Source organism: Caretta caretta, chromosome 18 (assembly GCF_965140235.1).
Source record: "Caretta caretta isolate rCarCar2 chromosome 18, rCarCar1.hap1, whole genome shotgun sequence".
In the NCBI taxonomy this organism is placed as follows: Eukaryota; Metazoa; Chordata; order Testudines; family Cheloniidae; genus Caretta; species Caretta caretta.
Window position 1 is genome coordinate 711018 of NC_134223.1, and position 22854 is coordinate 733871.

At 49.3% G+C, this 22854-nt stretch overlaps 1 protein-coding gene across 7 annotated transcripts in view; it reads right to left on the reverse strand.

Moving 5' to 3' along the window:
* Window positions 1-22854, reverse strand: part of ECE1 (endothelin converting enzyme 1) — a 114261-nt gene that overhangs the window by 27112 nt on the left and 64295 nt on the right. For 6 of the 7 annotated variants that reach the window (XR_007353344.2, XR_007353343.2, XM_048825435.2 and 3 more), the window contains 6 exons: window positions 17802-17943; window positions 16748-16960; window positions 4640-4764; window positions 2037-2183; window positions 1775-1840; window positions 627-818 (listed from right to left, as the gene is read on the reverse strand). Coding sequence is in view for 5 of the 7 variants with exons in the window: in XM_048825435.2 (XP_048681392.1) it covers window positions 627-818; window positions 1775-1840; window positions 2037-2183; window positions 4640-4764; window positions 16748-16960; window positions 17802-17943 (885 nt within the window). In the remaining 2 variants the exon portion in view is untranslated. The remainder of the gene's footprint in view (window positions 1-626; window positions 819-1774; window positions 1841-2036; window positions 2184-4639; window positions 4765-16747; window positions 16961-17801; window positions 17944-22854) is intronic. The other variant, XM_048825438.2, reaches the window with a different exon arrangement.

Genomic DNA, 22854 nt, shown 5'->3' on the forward strand with positions numbered 1-22854 from the left:
AGCAGTCTGCTGGGCAATAGATCACAGCACCCTGGCCCAACATTTCAAACACAGGTGCCTACGGTTAGGTTTCCAAGTTCAACCTGAGCTTCCAGAACATGTTGCTTGGTTCCCAGAAGGGCTCAGTGCTTTTTTGTGAATTGAGGTGGGTTTTTTTTTTTTAAACTTTCTCAGCCTTGGGCATGAGCTGGGTCAGTGAGACCAGTGTGCTGACACCAGAGTCTCTGAAAAGTCTCAGATCCAGGGTTATGGGCTGACACCAGAGCATTGCTAGGCATGGGAAGGCAAGGAGGTGGTGGGCCTAGCAGTCACATTTGCTTCTGGACATAGACGGGTTCACACGAACATGATCTATAGGTTGGTTTCTGAACCATTATAGAAGAGAAGCTGTTAGTGTGGTTCCCGGCTTGCACGGTGCATGTTCTGCAGTGTTTCTCGCCCCAGCACAGTAGGAACACTTTGGTATTGGCAAAGCGTATCCCATTGCCAGTGGCAGGCTACCAGCATCAAGATCTAAATGTAGCTGGCCCCCCCCATTCCCCAGCGAAGCCCTTCCACCTCCACTACTGCCAAGGACCTGCCTCTGCCTCTCACACAGAGCGCGTGTGTGCCGCTGCGGCCTTCACCTTGAGCTCTCCGGCTGTCACTCTGTGGTAGATCACTTCCTCATCCCTACGCTTCTCCTGAGGGATGGTGATGTTGGCTAGTGCTGTCTCAAAGTCCAAGATCTGCTGCATCTGCTGCCGGGTGGCCTCCTCATCTGCCCCTCCCAGGAGCATGCCCAGCTGCACCATGTAATTCAGGTACCCAGTAAGTACCTAGACGCCCGGGAGAAGAAGATAAGGTGATTGGCCCTGCTGTTAGTTGCTGCTCCTGGCTGGGAATGAGAAATGAGGGAAAGGCCTGAATTCATTCCCCAGGGCTCAGCCTGAAACCAGTCACCTGTAGCAGCCCTGCTAGGACAGAGACAACAGGCCAGCTGGGTACTGAGCAATGGAGAGACTCTCTTCCCTGCCTATGTTTAATCTATTATCCACACCAGGCTAGAAATAAACCCTCCCTGCATAACTCCTGTCCCATCCCCCAGTTCCAGCTCCCGCTGAGATGACTCTTCTGGCTCAGAGGGCTACTTTTTGTCTCCTCCACAATGCATAGCTGCTAGCTTGTTTTCCTCTCCCTTTTAATTTAAGATCCACTAGTTCATGAGGATGGAGCATGGAGGTAGAGCAGCAGCCACAGTTAGGGAAGTTATATGGCTGAGCAGTGAGGTCGCCAGCCTGGGGTATAGTGAGCAGTTAGAATCCCGTCTCCTCTAAAATGCCAGCATTGTGTCCCATCTTGCCCCTGGAGCTGGCCACCCTCCACCCATGGGGAAGGATGGGTCACTGATGGTGGCTCCTGGGCAGAGAGTGAAGGTGAATAATATGCACAAATTTCAGAGTAGCAGCCGTGTTAGTCTGTATCCGCAAAAAGAACAGGAGGACTTGTGGCACCTTAGAGACTAACCAATTTATTTGAGCATAAGCTTTCGTGAGCTACAGCCCACTTGATTGGATGCATTCAGTGGAAATGAAGTGAGCTGTAGCTCATGAAAGCTTATGCTCAAATAAATTGGTTAGTCTCTAAGGTGCCACTGGTCCTCCCTTTCAATATGCACAAAGACTTTCTGGTGCTCAAACAGATGTATCTTGCAGAGCATAGGTGTTAAGTAGTCCTTAACTGCTATACTGAGTCCATGCTTCAAGGAAGACCATGAGAGGAGATGGACGCTTACCTTCTCGTTCTCCGTTTTGTTCAGGTAATAATCTCTGGAAGGTAACCCGAGTCCTGACTGGTCTACCTGAAAAATAAACAGAGCAGGAGTGAACAGGTGCACAGCATGGAGAAAGAGAAGAGTGTGGCTAAGGTACAAGCAAAACCCCTGTAGCCAAGTGACTTGGCTCTCACTACAGGGGGGCATTATTTCACCCCAGTGAAACAAGACCATGCAAAGTGAGGAAAGGACCCTCTCTCAGGAATGAGGCTGTTGCACTCACCTGGATGACGTTGCTGTTGGAGTTCTTGGAGTCAGCACTCACGTAGATGGAGAAGAAGGGTGAGGTGTGGTAGTGTGCCGTGACCTCCTGCAGGGTCTCGTTGAAGTTATCTTTGTCCCAGGGGCCCGTGATATTCCAGCCACCAAGCTGGGAAAGGAGAACCCCAGACAGATGGGTGAGACAGGGCCCTAGATGTGCAGAGGAGGGGTCTTGTTTCCTGTGAAGGAGATGGTGCAAGGGACTGGTTGCACCACCTAGAGCTGAGCAAAAAAAGGAGACAAACTCGTGGGAGCATGGATCGAACACTGACTGTCAACTGGATTTTTAGTGGCCAGATTGCTGCTTTCTGCCTTGAGGAGTCTATAGCCTGACACCTCTCCTGCTCCTGCCTTCCTATTCAAAGCAGCAGGTCTTGAAAAATGAACAAAGGTACAGTCTACATTTCTCCAAAGATGGGACATACTGAGGCAGTGCTTAAAGTGCTGTGGTCACGGACATGCGAAAACAATTCTGAATAGCCAGCCAGTTGCTGAGGGGTGCACGATGTCAGTAATGCCTGGGGACCCCTCCCTCTGATTAACTGCTTCCCTCCTTGCCTGCCTCCCAAGGAAGAGCAGCCAATCACAGCTGATTGAACCATGTCGAGCTCTTTCCTGCTCCCCCAACAGCTGACATTTGTTCTCATGGACGAGGATGGGGGTGCAAAAAGAGCCCAGCAGCTCAGGGCAGCTCCCCGCTTCTACCTCCATCCCTCCTGTGAACAACAGACTGGCTCCTCTGCTCCTGGCCCCCAAACTGCACCCAGCCTGGGAAGGGGCAAAGGGGGTGAAGAGCTGCTGGGGGAGCTGAGGTGAGGCTGTAGGGGACAACTGATGTAGAGGCAGAACTGATGGTGGGTCTGGAGGAGGCAGAATGGCTGTGGGGGCTGCAGAGCACAGGGTTGATTTGGGGCAAGGGGATGGGCAGATATTGATGATTGACCCCCTGGGTTTTTCAGACCACTTTAAGCACGGCAATCAGGTAGCCAGGGTCCAAAGTTTTTCTTGACTCTCAGTAGTTATGCAGGGTGAGATTTTCCAAAGCACTCTGCGTTGGCCATCAATGGTAGACCTCCCTTTCACTTTAATGGGAACAGAGCTAGAACAGTGCTGCTGCGTTTGAAAATCCACACTTGGGCATAGATGTTCTCAGAATCATATTATCTATTGAATTTAGAAGCCAACATTGTCACGTGGAAGGTTAATAAAGAAGCTGGATCTTGATTTAATGTAGCTCCTACAGAAAAGTGACATTCTGGGCATTTTTTACTGCCTCCTGCTTGCTCCACCACATAAGTTTGTCTCAGAGCAATGCTGATCTCACTGAGGTTTCAGATACTAACATTTAACTAGAAGAGAGTTTGCTAGATCAAGCCAGTGGGAGAAACATTTTCAAGCTTCCAAAGGGGGTTTTACAAAGCATATAAAGTACTGGCAAGTGACCTTTGAGCTAGTGGAAGGGAAGTTTGGGATGTTAAGGTGTACTGATTGGAAACTGGCAGTAATCTTTTGGTATTTGGTTAAATACAGAGTAACTTGGCATTTGTTTGATGGGCTGCCTTAGTGCCTTAGGCCATTTGGTCTTCATTGCATATTCGCCATCCAGTAATGGAAGCTTCATGGAGAGACCAGACCTCATTCAATCTCAGTTGCACAGCTGGCTTCTGGAGGCTCTGAAAGCAAGAGTGGAAGAACTACCGCACAGTGTGTATTGGACCCCATCCACATGCACAAGGTTTAGAGCTTTATTTGTACCCCTGGCCTGTAGGAGGTGCTGGAGCAGGAAGAGCTAGGCAACTAGGCAGGTAAGAGCAGCCTTTTCTTTCTAATTAGTGAAAGACACTCGCTCCCCTGCCCTGCCAGCTTTATGGATCGATGCCATCCGCAGACCACTCAGTACGGCACCCACTTCAGTTTTGCCAGGAAGAGTCCATGTCCTAGGTGGATACATGTCCTGTTGGACAGTGTCCTGAGGAGAAAGGTGGGGATGAGTCTCCCTCTTCAGACCCATTGCTGACTTGAACACTGAAGGTACTGGGTGAGATTTTCAAAGGCACAAATGGCAGCTAGGTGTCTAACTCCCACGGCCAGTCAATGCGAGATAGGCACCTAAGTGCCTTTGAAAATCTCCCTCACCATTTGCACCCTTGCATGGCTCAGCCTACCTGCTGTAACATCTACCAAAGCCATGGAAGATGCAAATATCCTGAACTGAGGTTACTCTAGGGTAGCCTTTTAGGAGGTGGTCTCCCCGAGGGTGGAATGGCCCACATAGGCCATCTGGACACTAGGAGTAGTCCATGCCCATGATACAGAGAGGTAAGACAGACATTCCCGTTCCAGGCCATTTACCCTGTACTGCACAATTATTAGAGATGCAAACTGACTGTCTTGCAGTTTACAACCAGAATGGGACTTAACAAGGAGATTCTGGCAGAGAGAGTGTCTGGGAGCCGCGGTGGGAACCTGCAGCGATGCCAGTCCCAGCCATCAGTGCTGTGGGAACTGGTGTATGAATGGTGGAACCCCCAGCCTCTTCAGGCACTTTGAGTGGAGAGGGATTACCTTCTCAATCAGCTCCATCAGTGGTTTGGCCTTCAGCTCCTCGATCTTGGTCTCGTTCATGCAGGACTGGTAATAGCGCTGGGCCTTGCGCTCGGCCTCGCTGGACATGTTTGATGTGGTGTTTTCTGTAAGACAAGCCAGGTATGGGGCTAGGAAGACTCCATCTGAGCCAGAGGAGGGATGCCGATGATTCCCGGTCACCCCAAGCATTGCTGTTTAGGAGGGACAGCCTGTACTTGGTAAGAAAAGCAGTGCTTAACTAGTAATGAAAGAGGAGCCGGGGCTCAAGCAATTTTTTTACATTCATAATGATCCAGCAAGCCCAGAGATGCTGGGGCTCTGAACTGCCAGGCCCAGAGGTTAGGGTTGCCAACTTTCTAATCACACAAAGCCGACCCCTGCCCTGCCCCTTCTCCAAGACCCTGCTCCCCCATCCATACCCCCCCCCCCATCACTCGCTCTCTCCCACCCTCACTCACTTTCACTGGGATGGGGGTTGCAGTGCGGGGAGAGGGGAGGTGAGGGCTCCAGCTGGGGGTGTGGAATCTGGAGTGGGGTTGGGGATGGGGGGTTTGGGGTGCAGGAAGTTGGGGTGCAGGAGGGGGGTGAGGGCTCTGGGATGGGGCTGGAGATGAGGGGCTTGGGTTGCAGGAGGGGGCTCAGGGCTGGGGCAGGGCGTTGGGGTGCGGGAGAGGGTGCAGGGTCCCGGGAAGCGGCCACCAGGTCCCTGCAGCCCCTATGTGCATGTGCAGCCAGGGAGGCTCCGTGTGCTGCCCTCGTGCCCACATGCGCCGCCCTCTCAGTTCCCATTGGTCACAGTTCCCGGCCAATGGGAGCTGTGGAGCTGGCACTGGGGCGGGGGCAGTGCGTGGAGCCTCCCTGGGCACTCATGCATGTAGGGGCCGTAAGGACCTGGCGGCCACTTCCGGGAGCTGTGTGGAGCTAGGGCAGGCAGGGAACCTGCCTTAGCCCCGGGCAAACCATTGCGCAGCGACTGGACTTTTAACTGCCTGGTCATCAGTGCTGACTGGAGCCGCCAGGTTCCCTTTTCAGCCAGGTGTTCTGGTCAAAAACCGGATGCCTGGCAACCCTACCAGAGAGGTGCCAGGACTATGAACTGCCAGGCCCAGAGCTGCCAGGGCTATGAACTGCCAGGCCCAGAGCTGCCAGGACTCAGCCCTGAACAAATTAAGCCCAGAAGAAAGGTAGCATCCCCACACTGTGTCTCTCTGAAGAGCTCTCCCAGATCAATGAAAGTATTTCCCTCTCCCTCAATATCCCCATTTATAGCTTTCAAGTGCTGGCAGGGCCACAGTTCTCCAGGAAGGCTCTCTGTTTTCCAAAGGTCATCTCTGATTTGGAGTCCCCAACCTTCCACCTCCTCCAGCTTCAGAGACTGATCCTTGAGAAACAATCCCCCATTGCTCCCATAGGCCTTGCCTACACTGAGCGTTTTTGAAGTCCCTCCACTCCCTTGCTCTAGCCCCAGTGGGAAACCCCCACTGCCTTATAATGATCATTCTGGGGGGAAACACCACGGGGGTAGATACTCAGGACTGCCAGCCAAAGTAACAGACCTCCTCTGCAGCCGGCAGTCCTATATGCTGTCCCCAGCAGTCCCTCCTGCTGAGACTGGGACTGGAGCAGCCAGATTAAACAGGGACTGGAGCAGCCAGATTAAACAACAGAGATTATTCCAATAACCCAGGATGAGAGGGAAACTGCTCCCATAAGCCTGTTCTCATCTCGGTTTCTAGGCAGCTAGTCACATACACAGCTGAAGCCCATACACTGCTGGGTGCAATTGTTTCCCTTATGGAACTCAGCATCCAGAGACGAGGAAGAGGTGGGGCAGCGAAGAGGGTGCTAGCCAGACAATAGGGCAGATGTAACCAAGTCAGGGAGTCCCCATCATTCAGCGGCTGGGCTTGGCACACATGCATCCCACATGCAACCCCAGCAGTACTTCCGGTGACTCCCTGGCCTGTAGACAGCAGTCTGCTAGGTGAGCCTCCCCTGCAAACACCAGTAGGGGCTGGGCTAAGGCCTGTATCAGCTGGAAGGTGCTTTTTGCATAACAGAGAGTGAGCAAGATGCTGCTTGTAAAGGGAGCAGCAAGAAATAGTTTAGAAGGCCCTTCTGGATGGTAACCTGCTGGCTCCGACAGAAGGGAGGGCAGAAGGACACCTGACACTGAAGTCACCACTTGTCTACTGGAGATGGAGATGCCCAGTGTTCAAATCTCTTAAAAGGCCCCCTCACTAGACTCATCCATAGAAAAGGCAATGTAGATGGCAATATCTTACACAGAAATAATACTGGGGTGACTTCCTACTCAATTACCTCTACGCTGGGCCCCAGCTCCAGATCTATCTAAACATGGCACTGCGGGCTGTTCTGGCATGATCCACCATGAGCTACGCAGCTGCACTGAAGAGGAACTCAAGTGTGATGTCCCCCTGAGAACTCCTATCAGCGTCAGAGGGGAGAACAGGTGACCTGTGATGGAAACCTGCTTGACTGGAGAGGGTGGGAGGAGAGCACTCTGACTGAGCAATGGGGAGTCACTTGGAAGGGTTCTATGGCTCCAGGGGTGAAATCCGCTCCCAATCGTGCTCTCCCTGGCAGAAGAGAGCACGGGAAAGTGGATTTCCCCAGCCTGTGCTAACCCTGCTACTCAGCACAGCAGGCAACGGTGTGAATCATGGATGTGCCGACGTGCGTTAAGCAATAGCTGCATCGGAGCCTGCTTACACTTAACACAAGCCTGGCCCTCACTGAAGAAGGCCTTCATCCGCTGGAGCTGGAAGAACAGGAGGCATGTGGCAGGTCTACAGAGGTGTGGGGCAGAGGGAGTTATCAAAGCTGTGACAGTGACAGATCTCTCCCTGAGGGTTGAGAAGGAAGTCAGGGAGACAGTAGCCGAACACTTGCACATCTGTGTGCTACAAAAGCCAAACACAACCCACTTGTGTGAGCTGGAGAAAGCCAGATCTGGGAAAGGCTCTCAGAGCCCAGGGAACGAAGTGCCTCCATTGCCATGGGAACCGTTCCCCAGCACCAGGCCCACGCCAGCTCCTTTGCCTGGGAAGTGGCAGTTGAGGGAGCAAAAGCTCCATGCGGGAGCTCTTTGTTGTGTTGTTTCATCTGCTACTGGAGATGCACCAGGGCATTTGAAGTTCAGCAATTCCAACCTGCCAAAATGGGGTGCTCATTTGTGTCTCTGGCTGCCTGGTCCCGTCTCCACACACTGCAGTGGCGGGGCTCGCCCTTTGGAGAAGCAAGACCAGGAAAGCAAAACAAAAGGAATCCACCAGGGAACATCCTTTGAATAATCCAACCTCTCAACTATGAAAGATTTTAAAATTAAATGGACAAAGCACTAGAACACACCCTACAGGGAACAATTTTGCAGTGGTCTTTCTGGACTGGATGGATGGCATGGCCCAATAGATGTTTGCTGTTTCTAGCTTCTACAATCTGTTAAGGTTCCCTCCCTAGAACTCCATCACTCTGTCAACCTAAATCCGACATCTGGGGGAAAAAAAACGCACAGGCAGGTCCTATTGAATACAGGACTGCAGCCTGCAAAGCAGTGATGCTGTCCACTATGATCTCTACATCCTTTTCAAACATCAGAACTTGAGATCCTACTGCAATGCTGTGGCAAAAAGCACTAATAGAATCCTTGCCTGTATCAACAACGCAGTGAGTCAGAGCTGGGAGGTAATTTTACCTCTCTATACAGCATTTGTGAGACCAATAATTGAATGCTGCATCCAGTTCTGGTGTCTACGTTTTAAAAAGGATATTGAAAAGTTGGGAGAGGATATAGAGCAGAACCACAAAAATGATTAGAAAGCTGGATACAATGCCTTACAGGGAGAGATGGAAGGAGCTCCATCTGTTTAGCTTATCAAAAAGAAGTGACTAGGTATGAACAGCTTCACAAGAAGAAAACACCAGCAACGAAGGGCTTTTTAATCTAGCGGAGAAAGGCAGAACAAGAACAAATGACTGTAAATTAAATCCAGACATATTCAAATAAGAAATAAGGCACACACATTTAACAAGAAGGGTGATTAACCACTAGAACCAACTCCCAAGGGGAGTGGTGGATTCTCCAATTTAAATCTACAAATCAAGACTGGATCCATTCTGGGAGATGCTTTAGTCAAACCCAAATTATTACTCATTACAGGGGCAACTGAGTGGAATTCTCTGGCTTGTGTGATGCAGGAAGTCAGACTAGCTGATCTAATGGTCCCTTCTGGCCTGAAATCTATGAAAATAACTCCACTGGCCATAGTGCAGGCAGCCCACAAGAAAGGCTGATGTAAGACAGAGTCCATTTAGCTTCAAATTCTTTTAGAAATTGCCTCACACCCACCCTTCCTAAGGTAGGACAGACAATCAGCAATGAGGACAGTTAGGGGTGGGGGAGAAAATGTATCAAAAAGGATATGAACAACGGAGAATGTAAATGATTTAAATGCCCCCCAGCCCTCCTTTCAGGCAAAGAGGAGATTTTTTGTGTTGTAACTAAGTGAAGCATTTAGTTTAAGAACTAATCTAGAAAATAAAGATAGTGAGAACAAGAAGGCTGTAGAGCAGTACTGTCAAGGTTCCTTCCCCACTCTGAACTCTAGGGTACAGATGTGGGGACCTCCATGAAGGACCCCCTAAGCTTATTCTTACCAGCTTAAGTTAAAACTTCCCCAAGGTACAAACTTTTACCTTTTGTCCTTGGACCTTATGCTGCCACCACCAAAGTGTTACACCAAGAACAGGGAAAGAGCCCACTTGGAGACGTCTTTCCCTGCAAAATCCCCCAAGCCCTACACCCCCTTTCCTGGGGAAGGCTTGATAAAAATCCTCACCGATTTGCATAGGTGAACACAGACCCAAACCCTTGGATCTTAAGAACAATGAAAAAGCAATCAGGTTCTTAACAGAAGAATTTTAATTAAAGACAAGGTAAAAGAATCACCTCTGTAATCAGGATGGTAAATACCTTACAGGGTAATCAGATTCAAAACATAGAGAAGCCCTCTAGGCAAAACCTTAAGTTACAAAAAGACACAAAAACAGGAATATATATTCCATTCAGCACAGCTTATTTACCAGCCATTTAAACAAAACAGAAATCTAATGCAATCTAACTAAATTACTTACTAAGTTCTAAGACTCCATTCCTTTTCTGTTCCCGGCAAAAGCATCACACATGGACAGACCCTCCCCCCCAGATTTTAAAGTATCTTGTCTCCTCACTGGTCATTTTGGTCAGGTGCCAGTGAGGTTATTTTAGTTTCTTAACCCTTTACAGGTAAAAGGACTTTGCCTCTGGCCAGGAGGGATTTTATAGCACTGTATACAGAAAGGTGGTTACCCTTCCCTTTATATTTATGACAAATATAAATAATAATAATGATTAACAACTATAATAACAGAATCCTCACCCTGTAAGGCTATGTTTACTTGCAATATATGATTCAGTCACTAGATGGCTCTGTGTGATGCAAAATGTTTCAAACAGGGAGCAAAAGGCAGTGGTAAATAACAGAGATCAAGCTGGAACCCATCAATAAATGCATCCCATCTAAGATGAATTGTGGCTACATTCTATATATTCTTAGGGCTCTATCCAGCAGAGAAGAACTCACATCGCTTTGTGCATGCCACAGCCTGTAACAGTCATGGAATCAGTGGGTTTGTATGTATGGATACAACAAAAATAAAACCAAATAGAATAAACTGCTGTGGATTACTGGAACTCTGTGGGAATGGAGTAACCCCATGCTCCTACCTTCCCTCTTTGGGAAGGAGTTGCCTTCCGCAACCTAGCTAAACTTTGAGATGCTCGTTTGAGCTGTGCAGCACCTGCCCCCTGTAGGCACCAGGCATGGCTAGTAGCCTCAGCTGGGATGGATTTCTTAGTGGCTAATCCCAGTGACAGAAGACTGACAATTAGGTTCCCAAGCTAGCTCTGCCTTCCTGCTGCCTATTCTGAACTGGTTTCCTTGCTACCTAAAATTTACCCTCAAGCCACCCCGATGGTCCCAGTCATAACAGTTTGTGATCTGGGGGGCATTTCTTGCCAAGCCTGCAGAAGCTATGGAACACAGACTGTGTAGGTCTAGAGCAGCAGTTTTGGGACAGCAATGGGAGTCTTGTCTCCAGCACATGTGTTTGTTATTAGCACTGACGGTTTCATTTAACATTAGCAGGTTGGATTTCTCCGATGGCTGCAACCGCCCTGAAATGTTATAACTAATGTTTTGCTCTGTTGTGTAACTGAATTTTGTTTTAAATTAGAGAACTGCAGTGATTACACAAACCCCAGATGCAACCTGGAACCTGCCTGCATGTTTTTACTATCTCAGGTCCCCTTAAATTAAAAAAACAATCCTATGCAGAACTGCTCTGCTTGATGCTATATCCCTTTTCAGTCCACTTGGTATGTGGCATATCCACTGTGACCCTGACACTAAGTGCAAAATGTACCATGCAGTCTGCAATGGATCAGAGACGAGAGGAACACAGACCTGTACCACATCTCTCCAATGAAGCAAGAACTTCCTCACTATCCTCCTACAGATAATTATCGTCAGAACCAGCCTGGTTCTTTGAGTCAATAGCATTGATAAGGACCCATTTGTTTGCTCAAAGTCTGCACAAACACTGCCCTGAGGGCTGCAGCTGTACAGATGCAATTTTCCCACTTCTCCTTTCACATGCTGAGAGCATGCAGAGATCAGCATGGATCTATGATAAAGCCCATGGAAGCCATCAGCACCCAGCTGCAGGTAGCTCTCTTGTGTCTGGTTGAAAGTCACTTCCCTGTTTTTCTTTGGCAGCCTTACTCTTAGCACAACCCCTTGGCTCAGAAAGCTGCACCTGGCAAGGAGGAGTTGTACAGATTAGAAATCAACAGCAAAGTCATGGGCAGTCACAAAGGCTTGACTTTCTCTGCTGGTGGGACCTTTAAGCCAGCTCAGGTTCATGCCAGGTAGAGCCACACTATGTGGATACATGCCACCAAAAGCCAGCACTCCATATCCCCCAGCCCCAATAGGGCTTGGCTGCAAATGTAACCTCATGATTGGTTAGACATTAGGAAAAACTGTCAGGGTGATTAAGCACTGGAATAAATTGCCCAGGGAGGTTCTGGAATCTGGAGATTTTTAAGAGCAGGCTGGACAAACACCTGTCAGGGATGGTCTAGATAATACTTAGTCCTGCCATGAGGCAGGGCACTGGACCAGATTACCTCTCAAGGTCACTTCCAGTTCTACAATTCTATGATGGGAGCCTAGAATGGAGGCTATTCTTTGGGACAGATGCCAGCTTTGCTGTCACCAGGGGCAACAGAGATGAACCTCTTCTCTCCTCGAGCCAATTGTACTGCCTCAGCAGGGACATGTGTTTCTTGCATATAGTCACTGTGGTTTGTACTCATTAACCCAGTGGTTCTCAACCAGGGATACACGTATCCCTGGGGTATGCAGAACCCTTCCAGGGGGTACATAAACTCAACTAGATATCTGCCTAGTTTTACAACAGGATACGTAAAAACCACTAGGGAAGTCAGGAAAAACTAAAATGTCATACAGACAATGACTTGTTTATACTGCTCTATGTACTATACACTGAAATATAGGTATAATATTTATACTCCAATTGATTTCTTTGATAATTATATGGTAAAAATGAGAAAGTCAGCAATTTTTCAGTAATAGTGTACTGAGACACTTTTATATTTTATGTCTGATTTTTAAACAAGTAGTTTTTAAGTGAGGTGAAACTTGGGATATGCAAGACAAAGCAGACTCCTGAAAGGGGTACAATAGACTGGAAAGGTTAAGAGCCACTGCATTAACCCACCCATTAATTCACGGGGCTGGCTAGACTAAGCTTGTGCAGCTCACTGCTGAGATTTTGTGCTTGTTTAGTCGTTTATTATAACATCCCCTGTCCGCACCTAACCTTCCTCTCTGCATTTCCCTTAGGAATTCCCCATCTCCCTCTCACTGCAAGTTATCCCTATCCTTGGGCAAGAAGTTTTCATCATAGAAAGAGGGGGATGCTGCAAAGCCCACTCTGTTCCAGAATCAGAGAAATGAGGGCTACAGGGAAGCATGAATTACTCTTTCCTGTCCACTACCCACTTTATTAACGGGGTCAAGATTCTGCTCTTGGTCAAACTGGCTAGCGAGTCACTCTGGGGAAGCTTGCAGGGAGTTTTAGAGCAGGAGGAGAGAACATTTGAGCAAGACCACTTCTGGGTTTGCTGCTGCAAGTGATAAAAGTTCCTCTACTATAATGTGGACCTTGTGACCATGTCTGCAGGATCCATGCTAGGCTGGAGGTCCCAGGAGGAAGGCAGAGTTATCATTCTCAGTCTGCAGAGACATGTAAGAGAGGCCCTTTCCGCAGCCAAAAACCTGGCAGCAATTCTCCTCCATTCTCCAAGCCACCTCTGTGGACTGGTGGAGCGAGTGAGGCTGTTGCAAAAAGGGCTGTAGGACAGGAGTAACTCCCAACTGAGCACAGGAGAAACTCTACTCCTGACACCGACAGCACCTTCTCTGCAGGAGATGTGCTGGGGCAAGCCAAAGTAGGGTGCAGGTGGCCAGAGAAAAGGGGAGACGGCCAGAGTGGATTTGTGCCCTGTCGTTCTATGCTCCTACAAAGAAAGCTGCATGGGGTATTGAAGTAGCAGCACAAGTTGGGGCAGCCCCAGGGCCACATGACCTGTCCCCAAATCCTGTATAGGGGAGACACAAGCAGCCTCCCCTCTGAACCTGCACCAGCATCAGCCATAGTGAGCACTGGGCGTTAGCCTGAAGAGACTCTAGTTTTATATGCTGGGAGTTCAATCCAAGATACCTGACTACGGGAGAGGGATAGCTCAGTGGTTTGAGCATTGGCCTGTTAAACCCAGGGTTGTGAGCTCAATCCTTGAGGGGGCCATTTGGGATTTGGGGCAAAAATTGGGGATTGGTCCTGCTTTGAGCAGGGGGTTGGACTAGATGACCTCCTGAGGTGCCTTCCAACCCTGGTATTCTAGTGATTCTAATGACTAGCCTGTGCTGGGGGCAGGTCCTGTCTCAGACTAGCTCAATAAGCAAAACACGGTTTGATATTAGGGTTTGCAAATAATGATTGAGGGAGGGAAAGTCCAGAGTTAGTGATTTTCCTAGATGTCCAAGGAGCAAGTGTCTCAGCCATGAGGGCCCTGCAGCCATTGCTACCTTCTCAGCTACCCCAGCAAAACTGAGTCTGTATCACTGTGTAGTAAAGTTGCCTGCTAGAGCTGAATGTGGGACCTGAAGTGGGGCAGAACCGCAGCTGTGTCTCAGAACTGCAGGCCTCACACCCCACCTACGTGCCCACATGAAAATGGGTTTGTGGCTGGTCAGCTGGGGCAAACCCATCAAACACTGGACTCTTGTGTGTGTGTGTGTGAGCACAAGCTAGGCCTGGAATCCAGAGAGGAGCCCTAGAATGCTCCACAACAGGGGCTCAGGCTAACGGAGAGTGGGCTTCCTACCGGGCCACTGAATTTCAACACTGCTTCGGGTAAGAGACAATGAACTCCGTCCTGGCCAGATACCAAGGGGCTTCCTTAGCCAGGAGTGTCTGGAATCAAGGACAGAAGATCCTGGCCTGGATTGTTATTCCCCTCAAAACAAGTTGGCAATTCCACATTTGGCTCCCGCCTGGGTTAATGAAACAAAGAGGCTCTCTCCGCAGTGAGGGGGCGGGGCCTCAAACTCACTCTGCAAACTCTCCTCTACCCTAGACAAAGCAATGAACACGAAAGACAAAAATTCTGGGGGCGTAAAGAAAAATAAACACTGGAAAGATCTGGTTTCCTGGCTGAGCCCACAGACGCCACATCTGAGCTGCTGGATCACATCCTGCCCTGGCTGGAACTGGCACCGGAGAGAGGCTAACCCCTCTGCAGGCTGCTGGCACACAGCACGTGGCGAGCACTCCCTTAGTGTGCAGACAGGGAGGTGCCCCAGTTCCAAGGGTTAGATCAGAGGACAAAGCCCTGGCAGAATTACAGAGAGCTGCACAGGGGGAGCGCCATGTTTTATGGGATCCTCCATAGCCCCTTGCTCTTCAACACTCCGATCAGGGGGCTGGAGGATGCTCCCCTGCAGATTGGCACCCCCACTGCTTCAGAGTTTCTTCCACCAGCACAGGATTCTCAGTTCCTCAGAGACACTCCCATCTCTCTCTTGGGCAACTTGTTTCACTCACCCAGGTTCACAACAGACAGGACTTTTCTACTCAGTAAGGGCAATCTCTCTCATCACACCATATCCTCAGCGCTGCAGTGTGCAAAGCCACTCATGCTGGATCCACTTAGTTTAAAAGAGTGAGGGCTGGCAGTTGAGCTTTCTTAGTGAGGGGTCCACAGGTCTGAAATAGCTTGGATATTTGGATCTTCAGGGCATGCTGCACAGTGCATCTATACTATATCTATGCCTCCAGGAACCTTGGGACATGTTGCAAACTTCTGTGCTGGGTGGGTTAGATCTGTGGGGGGCGGCGGGCAGGGGAGAGGAAGCTGTGTATTTTCTAAAAGATTCAGATCTCTTGGGTCTCGGTGTCAGGGGGAAGACAGTATACTGCTGGTTAATTTTAATTTTGTTATGTGTCAGGGCACCTAGTTCTTTGAATAGGGGATACTTTTATTATTATTATGGATAAGCTTTTGTCATGGTAAAATTAGGCAAAATTCACTGATCAGCCATGGTAAAAATGTACAAAAATCAGGATATCATCAGAGCAACCAAAAATCTCCGCTGAGCGTGGAGGCATTGACACTGACTGACCTACAGGCGAGATGGCCCGCCGAGGTGAGTCAGAGGGCGGAGGTGGTGCTCCCTCCCTGAGCCCCACTGCCAGGGGCTGAGACTGAAGAACTCACGGACATCTGTTAAAGTCATGGAATCTGTGACCTCTGTGACCAAATCATAGAATATTAGGATTGGAGGAGACTTCAGGAGATCATCTAGTCCAATCCCCTGCTCACAGCAGGACCAACACCAACTAAATCATATCAGGAGGGCTCTGTCAAGCCGGGCCTTAAAAACCTCTAAGGATGGAGATTCTACCACCTCCCTAGGTAACCCATTCCAGTGCTTCGCCACCCTTCTAGTGAAATAGTGTTTCCTAATATCTAACCTAAACCTCCCTCACTACAACTTGAGACCACTGCTCCTTGTTCTGTCATCTGCCACCACTGAGAACAGCCGACCTGCATCGTCTTTGGAACCCCCCTTCAGGAAGTTGAAGGCTGCTATCAAATCCCCCCTCAGTCTTCTCTTCTGCAGACTAAATAACCACAGTTCCCTCAGCCTCTCCTTGTAAGTCATGTGCCCCAGACCCCTAATAATTTTTGTTGCCCTCTGCTGGACTCTCTTCAATTTGTCCACATCTCTTCTGTAGTGGGGGGACCAAAACTGGACACCATACTCCAGGTGTGGCCTCACCAGTGCTGAATAGAGGGGAATAATCACTTCTCTCGATCTGCTGGCAACGCTCCTACTAATGTCCTTAATTATTGTGGAAACCCAGCAGGAGCAAAAACCCAAGCCACTGCCCTCTTGTCAACTGGCAGATAGCATCGCAATCATCCTCCCCTAACCCCCCACTTTTTGGAAGTAAAAGATCCAGGAGCCATTTGAATGCAAGGCAGAGTTTGCTTCTGGCAAAGTTAGCACTGGGAAATGATGCTGCAGGGCTGGTCCCACCCAGCTGCAGAACATGCACTTTCGAGAGGTGGGAAGAGATTGTTTGGCAGCGCTTGCTTGGTTCCAGGCCCATCTTACAGCATGGGAGAGCACTACCCAGATACTACAGTTCTCTTGAGGCAATGTTGTAACCTTCACCTCTTTCAGAAGGAGTAGGATCTTTATTGGGACCAGCCTATCCAGGTTCATGGAGATGGCAAGTCAGCACCCCAAGAGTCACAAGGAAGGATCAGCCGAGGGGCATCGCCCCAGTCCCTGGATTCCTGCTGCTTTTCCGCTTCTGCTTGTGAATGGCCACCTTGCCTCACGGGTGGTACATAAGAAGACAGACACTCACCTAGAAGGTGCTTCATGATGGCCTGGTTGTGCTCCCAGAGGTTGTTGAAGGTGCCCCAGCGCGAGTGGCCATCGGGCACGGGGTTTCCCTTCATCCACCCACCACAGGCATATTTGAAGAAATCCTCGCAGGGGCTCACTGTCCGGTCCAAAGAGCTCAGGATGGAGCTGGTCACGGAGATGCAGGCTTCCGTCAGACATGACTTGGACGGCCCTGGAAGGGAAGGGGCAGAACATCAGACCACAAGTCACCCTGGAGGCATCCAAAGTTTGTCCTGCTGCCTTGGGTTGAAAACAGAGTTCGCTGGAAAGGCTTCGGCATCAAGGTGGGGCAGAGTCTGAGACAAACCCAATGGGACAAGACACTTCCGGTGTCTAGGCACATGTACAATTGGACCTTTTGGCTACTTCTCTTGGCAAGTGAGTCTTATTCCTCATTTCCTCCCTCCTTTAGTTAGGGTCTCAGATCCCTTAAAAAAAGGGAGTCGGGGCTCCCAAACTATCGTACAGCAGCTCACTGAAGGGGCAAGCAATGCAGGATGACAGGGCTTAAAGTCCCTCTTATTTTACCATGGTGCCACTTCCCACCAATGCCAGGGACAATCTGGCTGACTAGAGCCAGGGGAACGTTGTCCCTAAATTCACATGGGTGGAAGAGTTCACAAGTTCTTTACACATCTTGAACTAGGTCTGCAAAGCAGCCTTTATTTCCCTCTGTCCCACCCAGAGGAGTGCAGTGCTAGTCAAAGAGTTGCCTGATGCCCCAGAGAACAGAATCCTCCTTCCAGCCATATTTGTCAGCATCTCTCAGCCCTGCCCCAGAAAGGCCCTTGCTGCAGGGGAAGGTGTTTTAGCCTTCATCCCCATTTCAAATCCGAGGCCTCTGAGTCTTATAGCAAGGATGCCGATTGTTGCAATGGATTTTGTGATCTGACCTGCCCATGAGGAGCTCAGCTGTAACCCCTGGCTCACTTCTGTAGCAGCTGCCATCAGTGCTCTTCACACAGTCACCCGACAGCTACCATACATAGATCTTATGCAAATGAAGGACTTACTATCTCTGTACTGGAATCCCAGGGCTAAGACACAGGCCAAGAGGCTGAGTGCTAGAACCACGATCAGGACCAGGAGACGCTTCTCAATGTGAGTGCGTTCTGTCCAGCAACTCCTGCTGTTCCCAGAGCCACGGAAATTTACCTAGGAAGGGAAAAGGAAGAATCAGTCCAATTACTCTCCCACACCGATGACAGGAATGTCTACACCTTCCCACGAGGTCAATATCCCTTGAACTGGGGCTACCAAGAAAAACATCCCCCCTCATATTTTTCTGTTTCTATAGAATTGTATTTTAGGTGATACTGTTCAGATCCTGCCCCCCCCAGAAGACGTGCCAGTGATGGAAGGTAACTGGGGTAGTTTATTTAAAATAGTCTGAAAACTCATCGCTTATTTCTAATGCCACAGGAACTGTGCTACATGCAGACAGTGCTGCACTGAGATTGCTATGAACAAGTCTCTATCAGGTCAGCAAAGCTCCAGATTCTTTGGGGAGTGTTGATAGAAGGAGGGGGAAGAGCCCATGTAAAGCTTAGGAACTCGAAAGAACTCTGCACTAACCAGAAATCCTAACAGGAAGGGAGGCACAATCAGAGGAAATGCACCCAGAACACTGGAAATTGGAATATTTCAAGACGTTGGCAAGTCTAGAGCCATCATCACCTGTTCCCAGTCAGACATGTGTTTGGGTAGTTTTCATCAGCTGGGTGAGGAGGAGCTTGGCTGGCACTTGGAAACTTCAGACCCAGCTCCCTTGCCCAGCAGGTGCTCCAAGCCAGAGATGGATGCACTTGTGTGTTTTGTTACCTCCATGCTGTTACCTAAACATTTCCATTTGACTGGAAGTCAGATAAAGGAAACACTGGAGAATAGGATGCACAGGATGGCTTTGCAGAGCTCCCTGCTGGTTCATGAGTAACTGATTAGGCAAATCCCTTTACTTCAATGCAATGGAAGGCTTTATCCTAATGTGGGCCACATAAGACTATAGGGACAGGGTATTTATGGTGCTGCAGCACTGAATAAAAAATCCTGGAGCCCAGAGATGGAAGAGACCTATTAGGGCAACAGTGTTCCCAGGCAGTACTGTTCCCTATAGTACTTCTTCTGTTGTCACCCCTAGTCCGGGGGGAAGGTTGATCTAGTGGCTTGATGCTCAAGACATGGGTTCAATTCCTACTGCTTAATACATTTGCAAAAAAATATCCAGAGTGAGTAAATCCAGGGTTTTGATTTCACACCAGTGCAAACTATTTCCACGTCGCCCGCCCGGGACTGAGCTCTGCTGGTGGGCGTAGGGGTAGTGCCATAGGGATCACTACAGCTCTGCTAACGTACGCCAGCTGAGGAGCTGACCCACCGAGCTTAACTGTGGAACAGAGTTTTTTTTAAAAATCCCCTGTTGATTTTCTTGACAGTACCACCTACCCCAGAGGGGAAGGATGATCCAGCGATCAGAGTGCTGGCCGGGGGGGGGGGGGGGGGGGGCAGGTTCAACTCCCTGTTTTGTCACAGGCTTTCTGTGTCACCTTGGCTAAATCATTTAGGCCAGGGCATGTCTACACTACGTGCAAAGGTGACCTCTTAACTCAGATGAGCTAACTGGGGTTAAAATACACACTAACCTGGCAGCTGGAGTTCGATCTCAGGCTGCCCTATAGGTTTTAACTGGAGCTGCTAACACACATTAAAAGCAGAGATGCTGCATCTTCACTGCTATTTTAACCTGAGCTGGCTAACCCGTTAATAACATACCTTTTTTTTTTGGTGTAGACGTGCCCTTAGTCTCTCTGTGCCTCCATTTCCCATTTGTACAATGGGGATAATAGTCCTGCCCACACAGGTGTGGGAGGATAAATAAAAGGTGGCGAGATGCACAGATGCTGTGGTAACAGAGGCCATAGAGGCATCTAAAACAGGCACTGAGAGTAATTGTCTTGGGCTGTCATTTCCTATGCATGACTGTGTTGGGGGAAATATAGGCTTATTCTCTGGGGCTCCCCTTGGATTGGCCACCCCTCAAACAGGCACATCAGTGGGGCTCTGGTCCATCTGCTCCTAAAGCCCAGTTTCAGGCGGTTTGCCTCTTTAAGAGACGCCCCTGCCTCTCCTCCAGCAGCTGAGACCTGCCACACCTGCACAACTGTGGCCCAGCTGCCCAGCTTGGGTGTGGGAAATCTGCTCCTCCAGGGCCCTGCCTCTCCATGCCAGTAGCCACTGCACCATCACTATGCCAGCTGGCACCCCTCCAGACAGTTCGGGGTGGGAAGCACCTAGGGCAGCGAAATACCGTCTAGTGGGCTTAACATTTGCCCTGCCCTGCAACATCTACCCAAGGTGGCAACTCTGGCAGCACCCTCCAGCTGCAGAAACCATCAGGAGGCAACAGGAAATGCAGGTGAGGCAGTAGCTGCTCTGACACAGAGAGGACCCGTTTCCTCTGGCCGTTGAAGGAGCAGTGTTTGCAAGACCTGAGGACTGCAGCCCAGCGGGGAGCAAAGGGGCTTTCCCTGGGGAAGGGAAGGCTGAGTCTTCAGTGTTTAAGGTCAGAAGGAACCACCACATCATCTAGTCTGACCTCCTGCATGTCACCACCAGCCATCTTACACCCAGCCCAACCACGGGAATCAGATCCCTGTATTACAGCCCTGCAGGCTGCTCAAACACACGGCTCTCCTTGGGCTTGTCGGTCTGAATCAAGTCTGTTGACCACTCAGTGAGTCTGAGACAGACTCTCCTGGCCCGCCGGAGGAAAGGCAAGGCCTCAATATGAACGGAGGGAGGGAGGGAGGCAGGCAGGGGAGAAGAGAATGGCATTCCCTTGGAATTGACCCAGTCCATGTTGGACTCAGAGCAACAAGACTGTTGATGGTTTTGAGTAGGGAGGTTTATTGCCAAGTTGTCTGTTTGCTCCAGCTAAGGCCACCTGGCTCCTGACCAATGGCACCTTTGCTTTAGCACTAGACCAAGCGACAACACACTGCATTTGTGAGAGCAGGAATGGGTTACAGACTACGCTTCCCATCCCACAAGCTGGGTCTGAAGTCACTGTCTTAAGCAAGGCATGGAAATAACAGATCTCAGTCCTAGAGGACTACATCCTGTGAGGCAACCTCATAGGTTTGCTAACACAGCACAGAGAGCTGCAAAGGAACTGGCTCAATCACAATTCTGACTTGCCCCTTAAGTACGACAAAGGTTGTTGCAGAAAAGGTCGATATCCCTAGCTATGCATGAGGTGCTTGTGCAGAATGATAGAATCATAGAAAATTAGGGTTAGAAGAGACCTCAGGAGGTCATCTAGTGCAACCCCCTGCTCAAAATAGGACCAACACCAACTAAATCATCCCAGCCAAGGCTTTGTCAAACCAGGCCTTAAAAACCTCTAAGGAAGGAGATTCCACCATCTCCCTAGATAACCCATTCCAGTGCTTCACCACCCTCCTAGTGAAATAGTGTTTCCTAATATCCAACCCCCACCGCAAGTTGAGACCATTGCTCCTTGTTCTGCCATCTGCCAACACTGAGAATAGCCTAGCTCCATCCTCTTTGGAAGCCCTCTTCAGGTAGTTGAAGGCTGCCCCTCATTCTTCTCTTCTGCACACTAAATAACCCCAGTTCCCTCAGCCTCTCCTTGTAAGTCATGTGCCCCAGCCCCCTAATAATTTTCATTGCCCTCCACTGGACTCTCTCCAATTTGTCCACATCCCTTCTGTACTGGACACAAAGAGCCAGAAAGGGAAGCCAAACAATCAAGCTTCATGGCTCAAGCTGGGTAAAATGCAACAATAGCCGACAGTGTAAATGGTGAAAAAGCATGTTAGTGGTTGAATCCCAAGAGCGTTCAGTTCTGACCTGACTCTGTTCCCATTTGGCAAGTCTTCCATTGACTTCAGGGGAATGCTGAGCACTCTTGAGGTCCTGACTCAGGTTTTGGAAGCTGAAAATTTCACTCCAAGGTGAAAAGAACAGGAGTACTTGTGGCACCTTAGAGACTAACAAATTTATTTGAGCATAAGCTTTCATGGGCTACAGCCCACTTCATCAGATTCATGCAGTGGAAAATACAGTAGGAAGATTAGGACACAATCATAGGGCCTAATCACATCAGCCACACTATCAGAGGCTCGTTCACCTGCACATCTACCAATGTGATATACGCCATCATGTGCCAGCAATGCCCCTCTGTCATGTACATTGGCCAAACCGGACAGTCTCTACGTAAAAGAATCAATGGACACAAATCAGATGCCAAGAATCATAACATTCATAAACCAGTCAGAGAACACTTCAATCTCTCTGGTCACTCGATTACAGACCTAAAAGTCGCAATATTTCAACAAAAAAAACTTCAAAACCAGACTCCAAAGAGAGACTGCTGAATTGGAATTAATTTGCAAACTGGATACAATTAGCTTAGGCTTGAATAGAGACTGGGAGTGGATGGGTCATTACACAAAGTAAAACTATTTCCCCATGTTCCCCCTTCCTCCCCGCTCCCCACCCCGTTCCTCAGATGTTCTTGTCAACGGCTGGAAATGGCCCATCTTGATTACCACTACAAAAGGGTTTTTTTCTCTCCTGCTGGTAATAGCTCACCTTAACTGACCACTCTCATTATAGTGTGCATGGTAACACCCACTGTTTCATGTTCTCTGTGTATATAAAATTGTCCTACTGTATTTTCCACAGCATGCATCCGATGAGGTGGGCTGTAGCCCACGAAAGCTTATGCTCAAATAAATTTGTTAGTCTCTAAGGCACCACAAGTATTCCTGTTCTTTTTGCGGATACAGACTAACATGGCTGCTACTCAGACTCCAAGGTGAGTTTAGTAGTAAGGAGAAGGGCATCCTCTAGCAAATATGGCTCCCCCAGGGTCCCTCTGAGAACTTTGCTATCTCAAATATTTCAGGATGCATCCAACATGGAGGCATTTGTTGCAACGCCATCGTTAGGGTTGAGCACAGTTTTGCACTTGAAGCAGGAATTCAATCTCTGTGCGGTGTATTCTCCCCCAGCATAGAGCACTTAGGCCTGGCCCACACTACA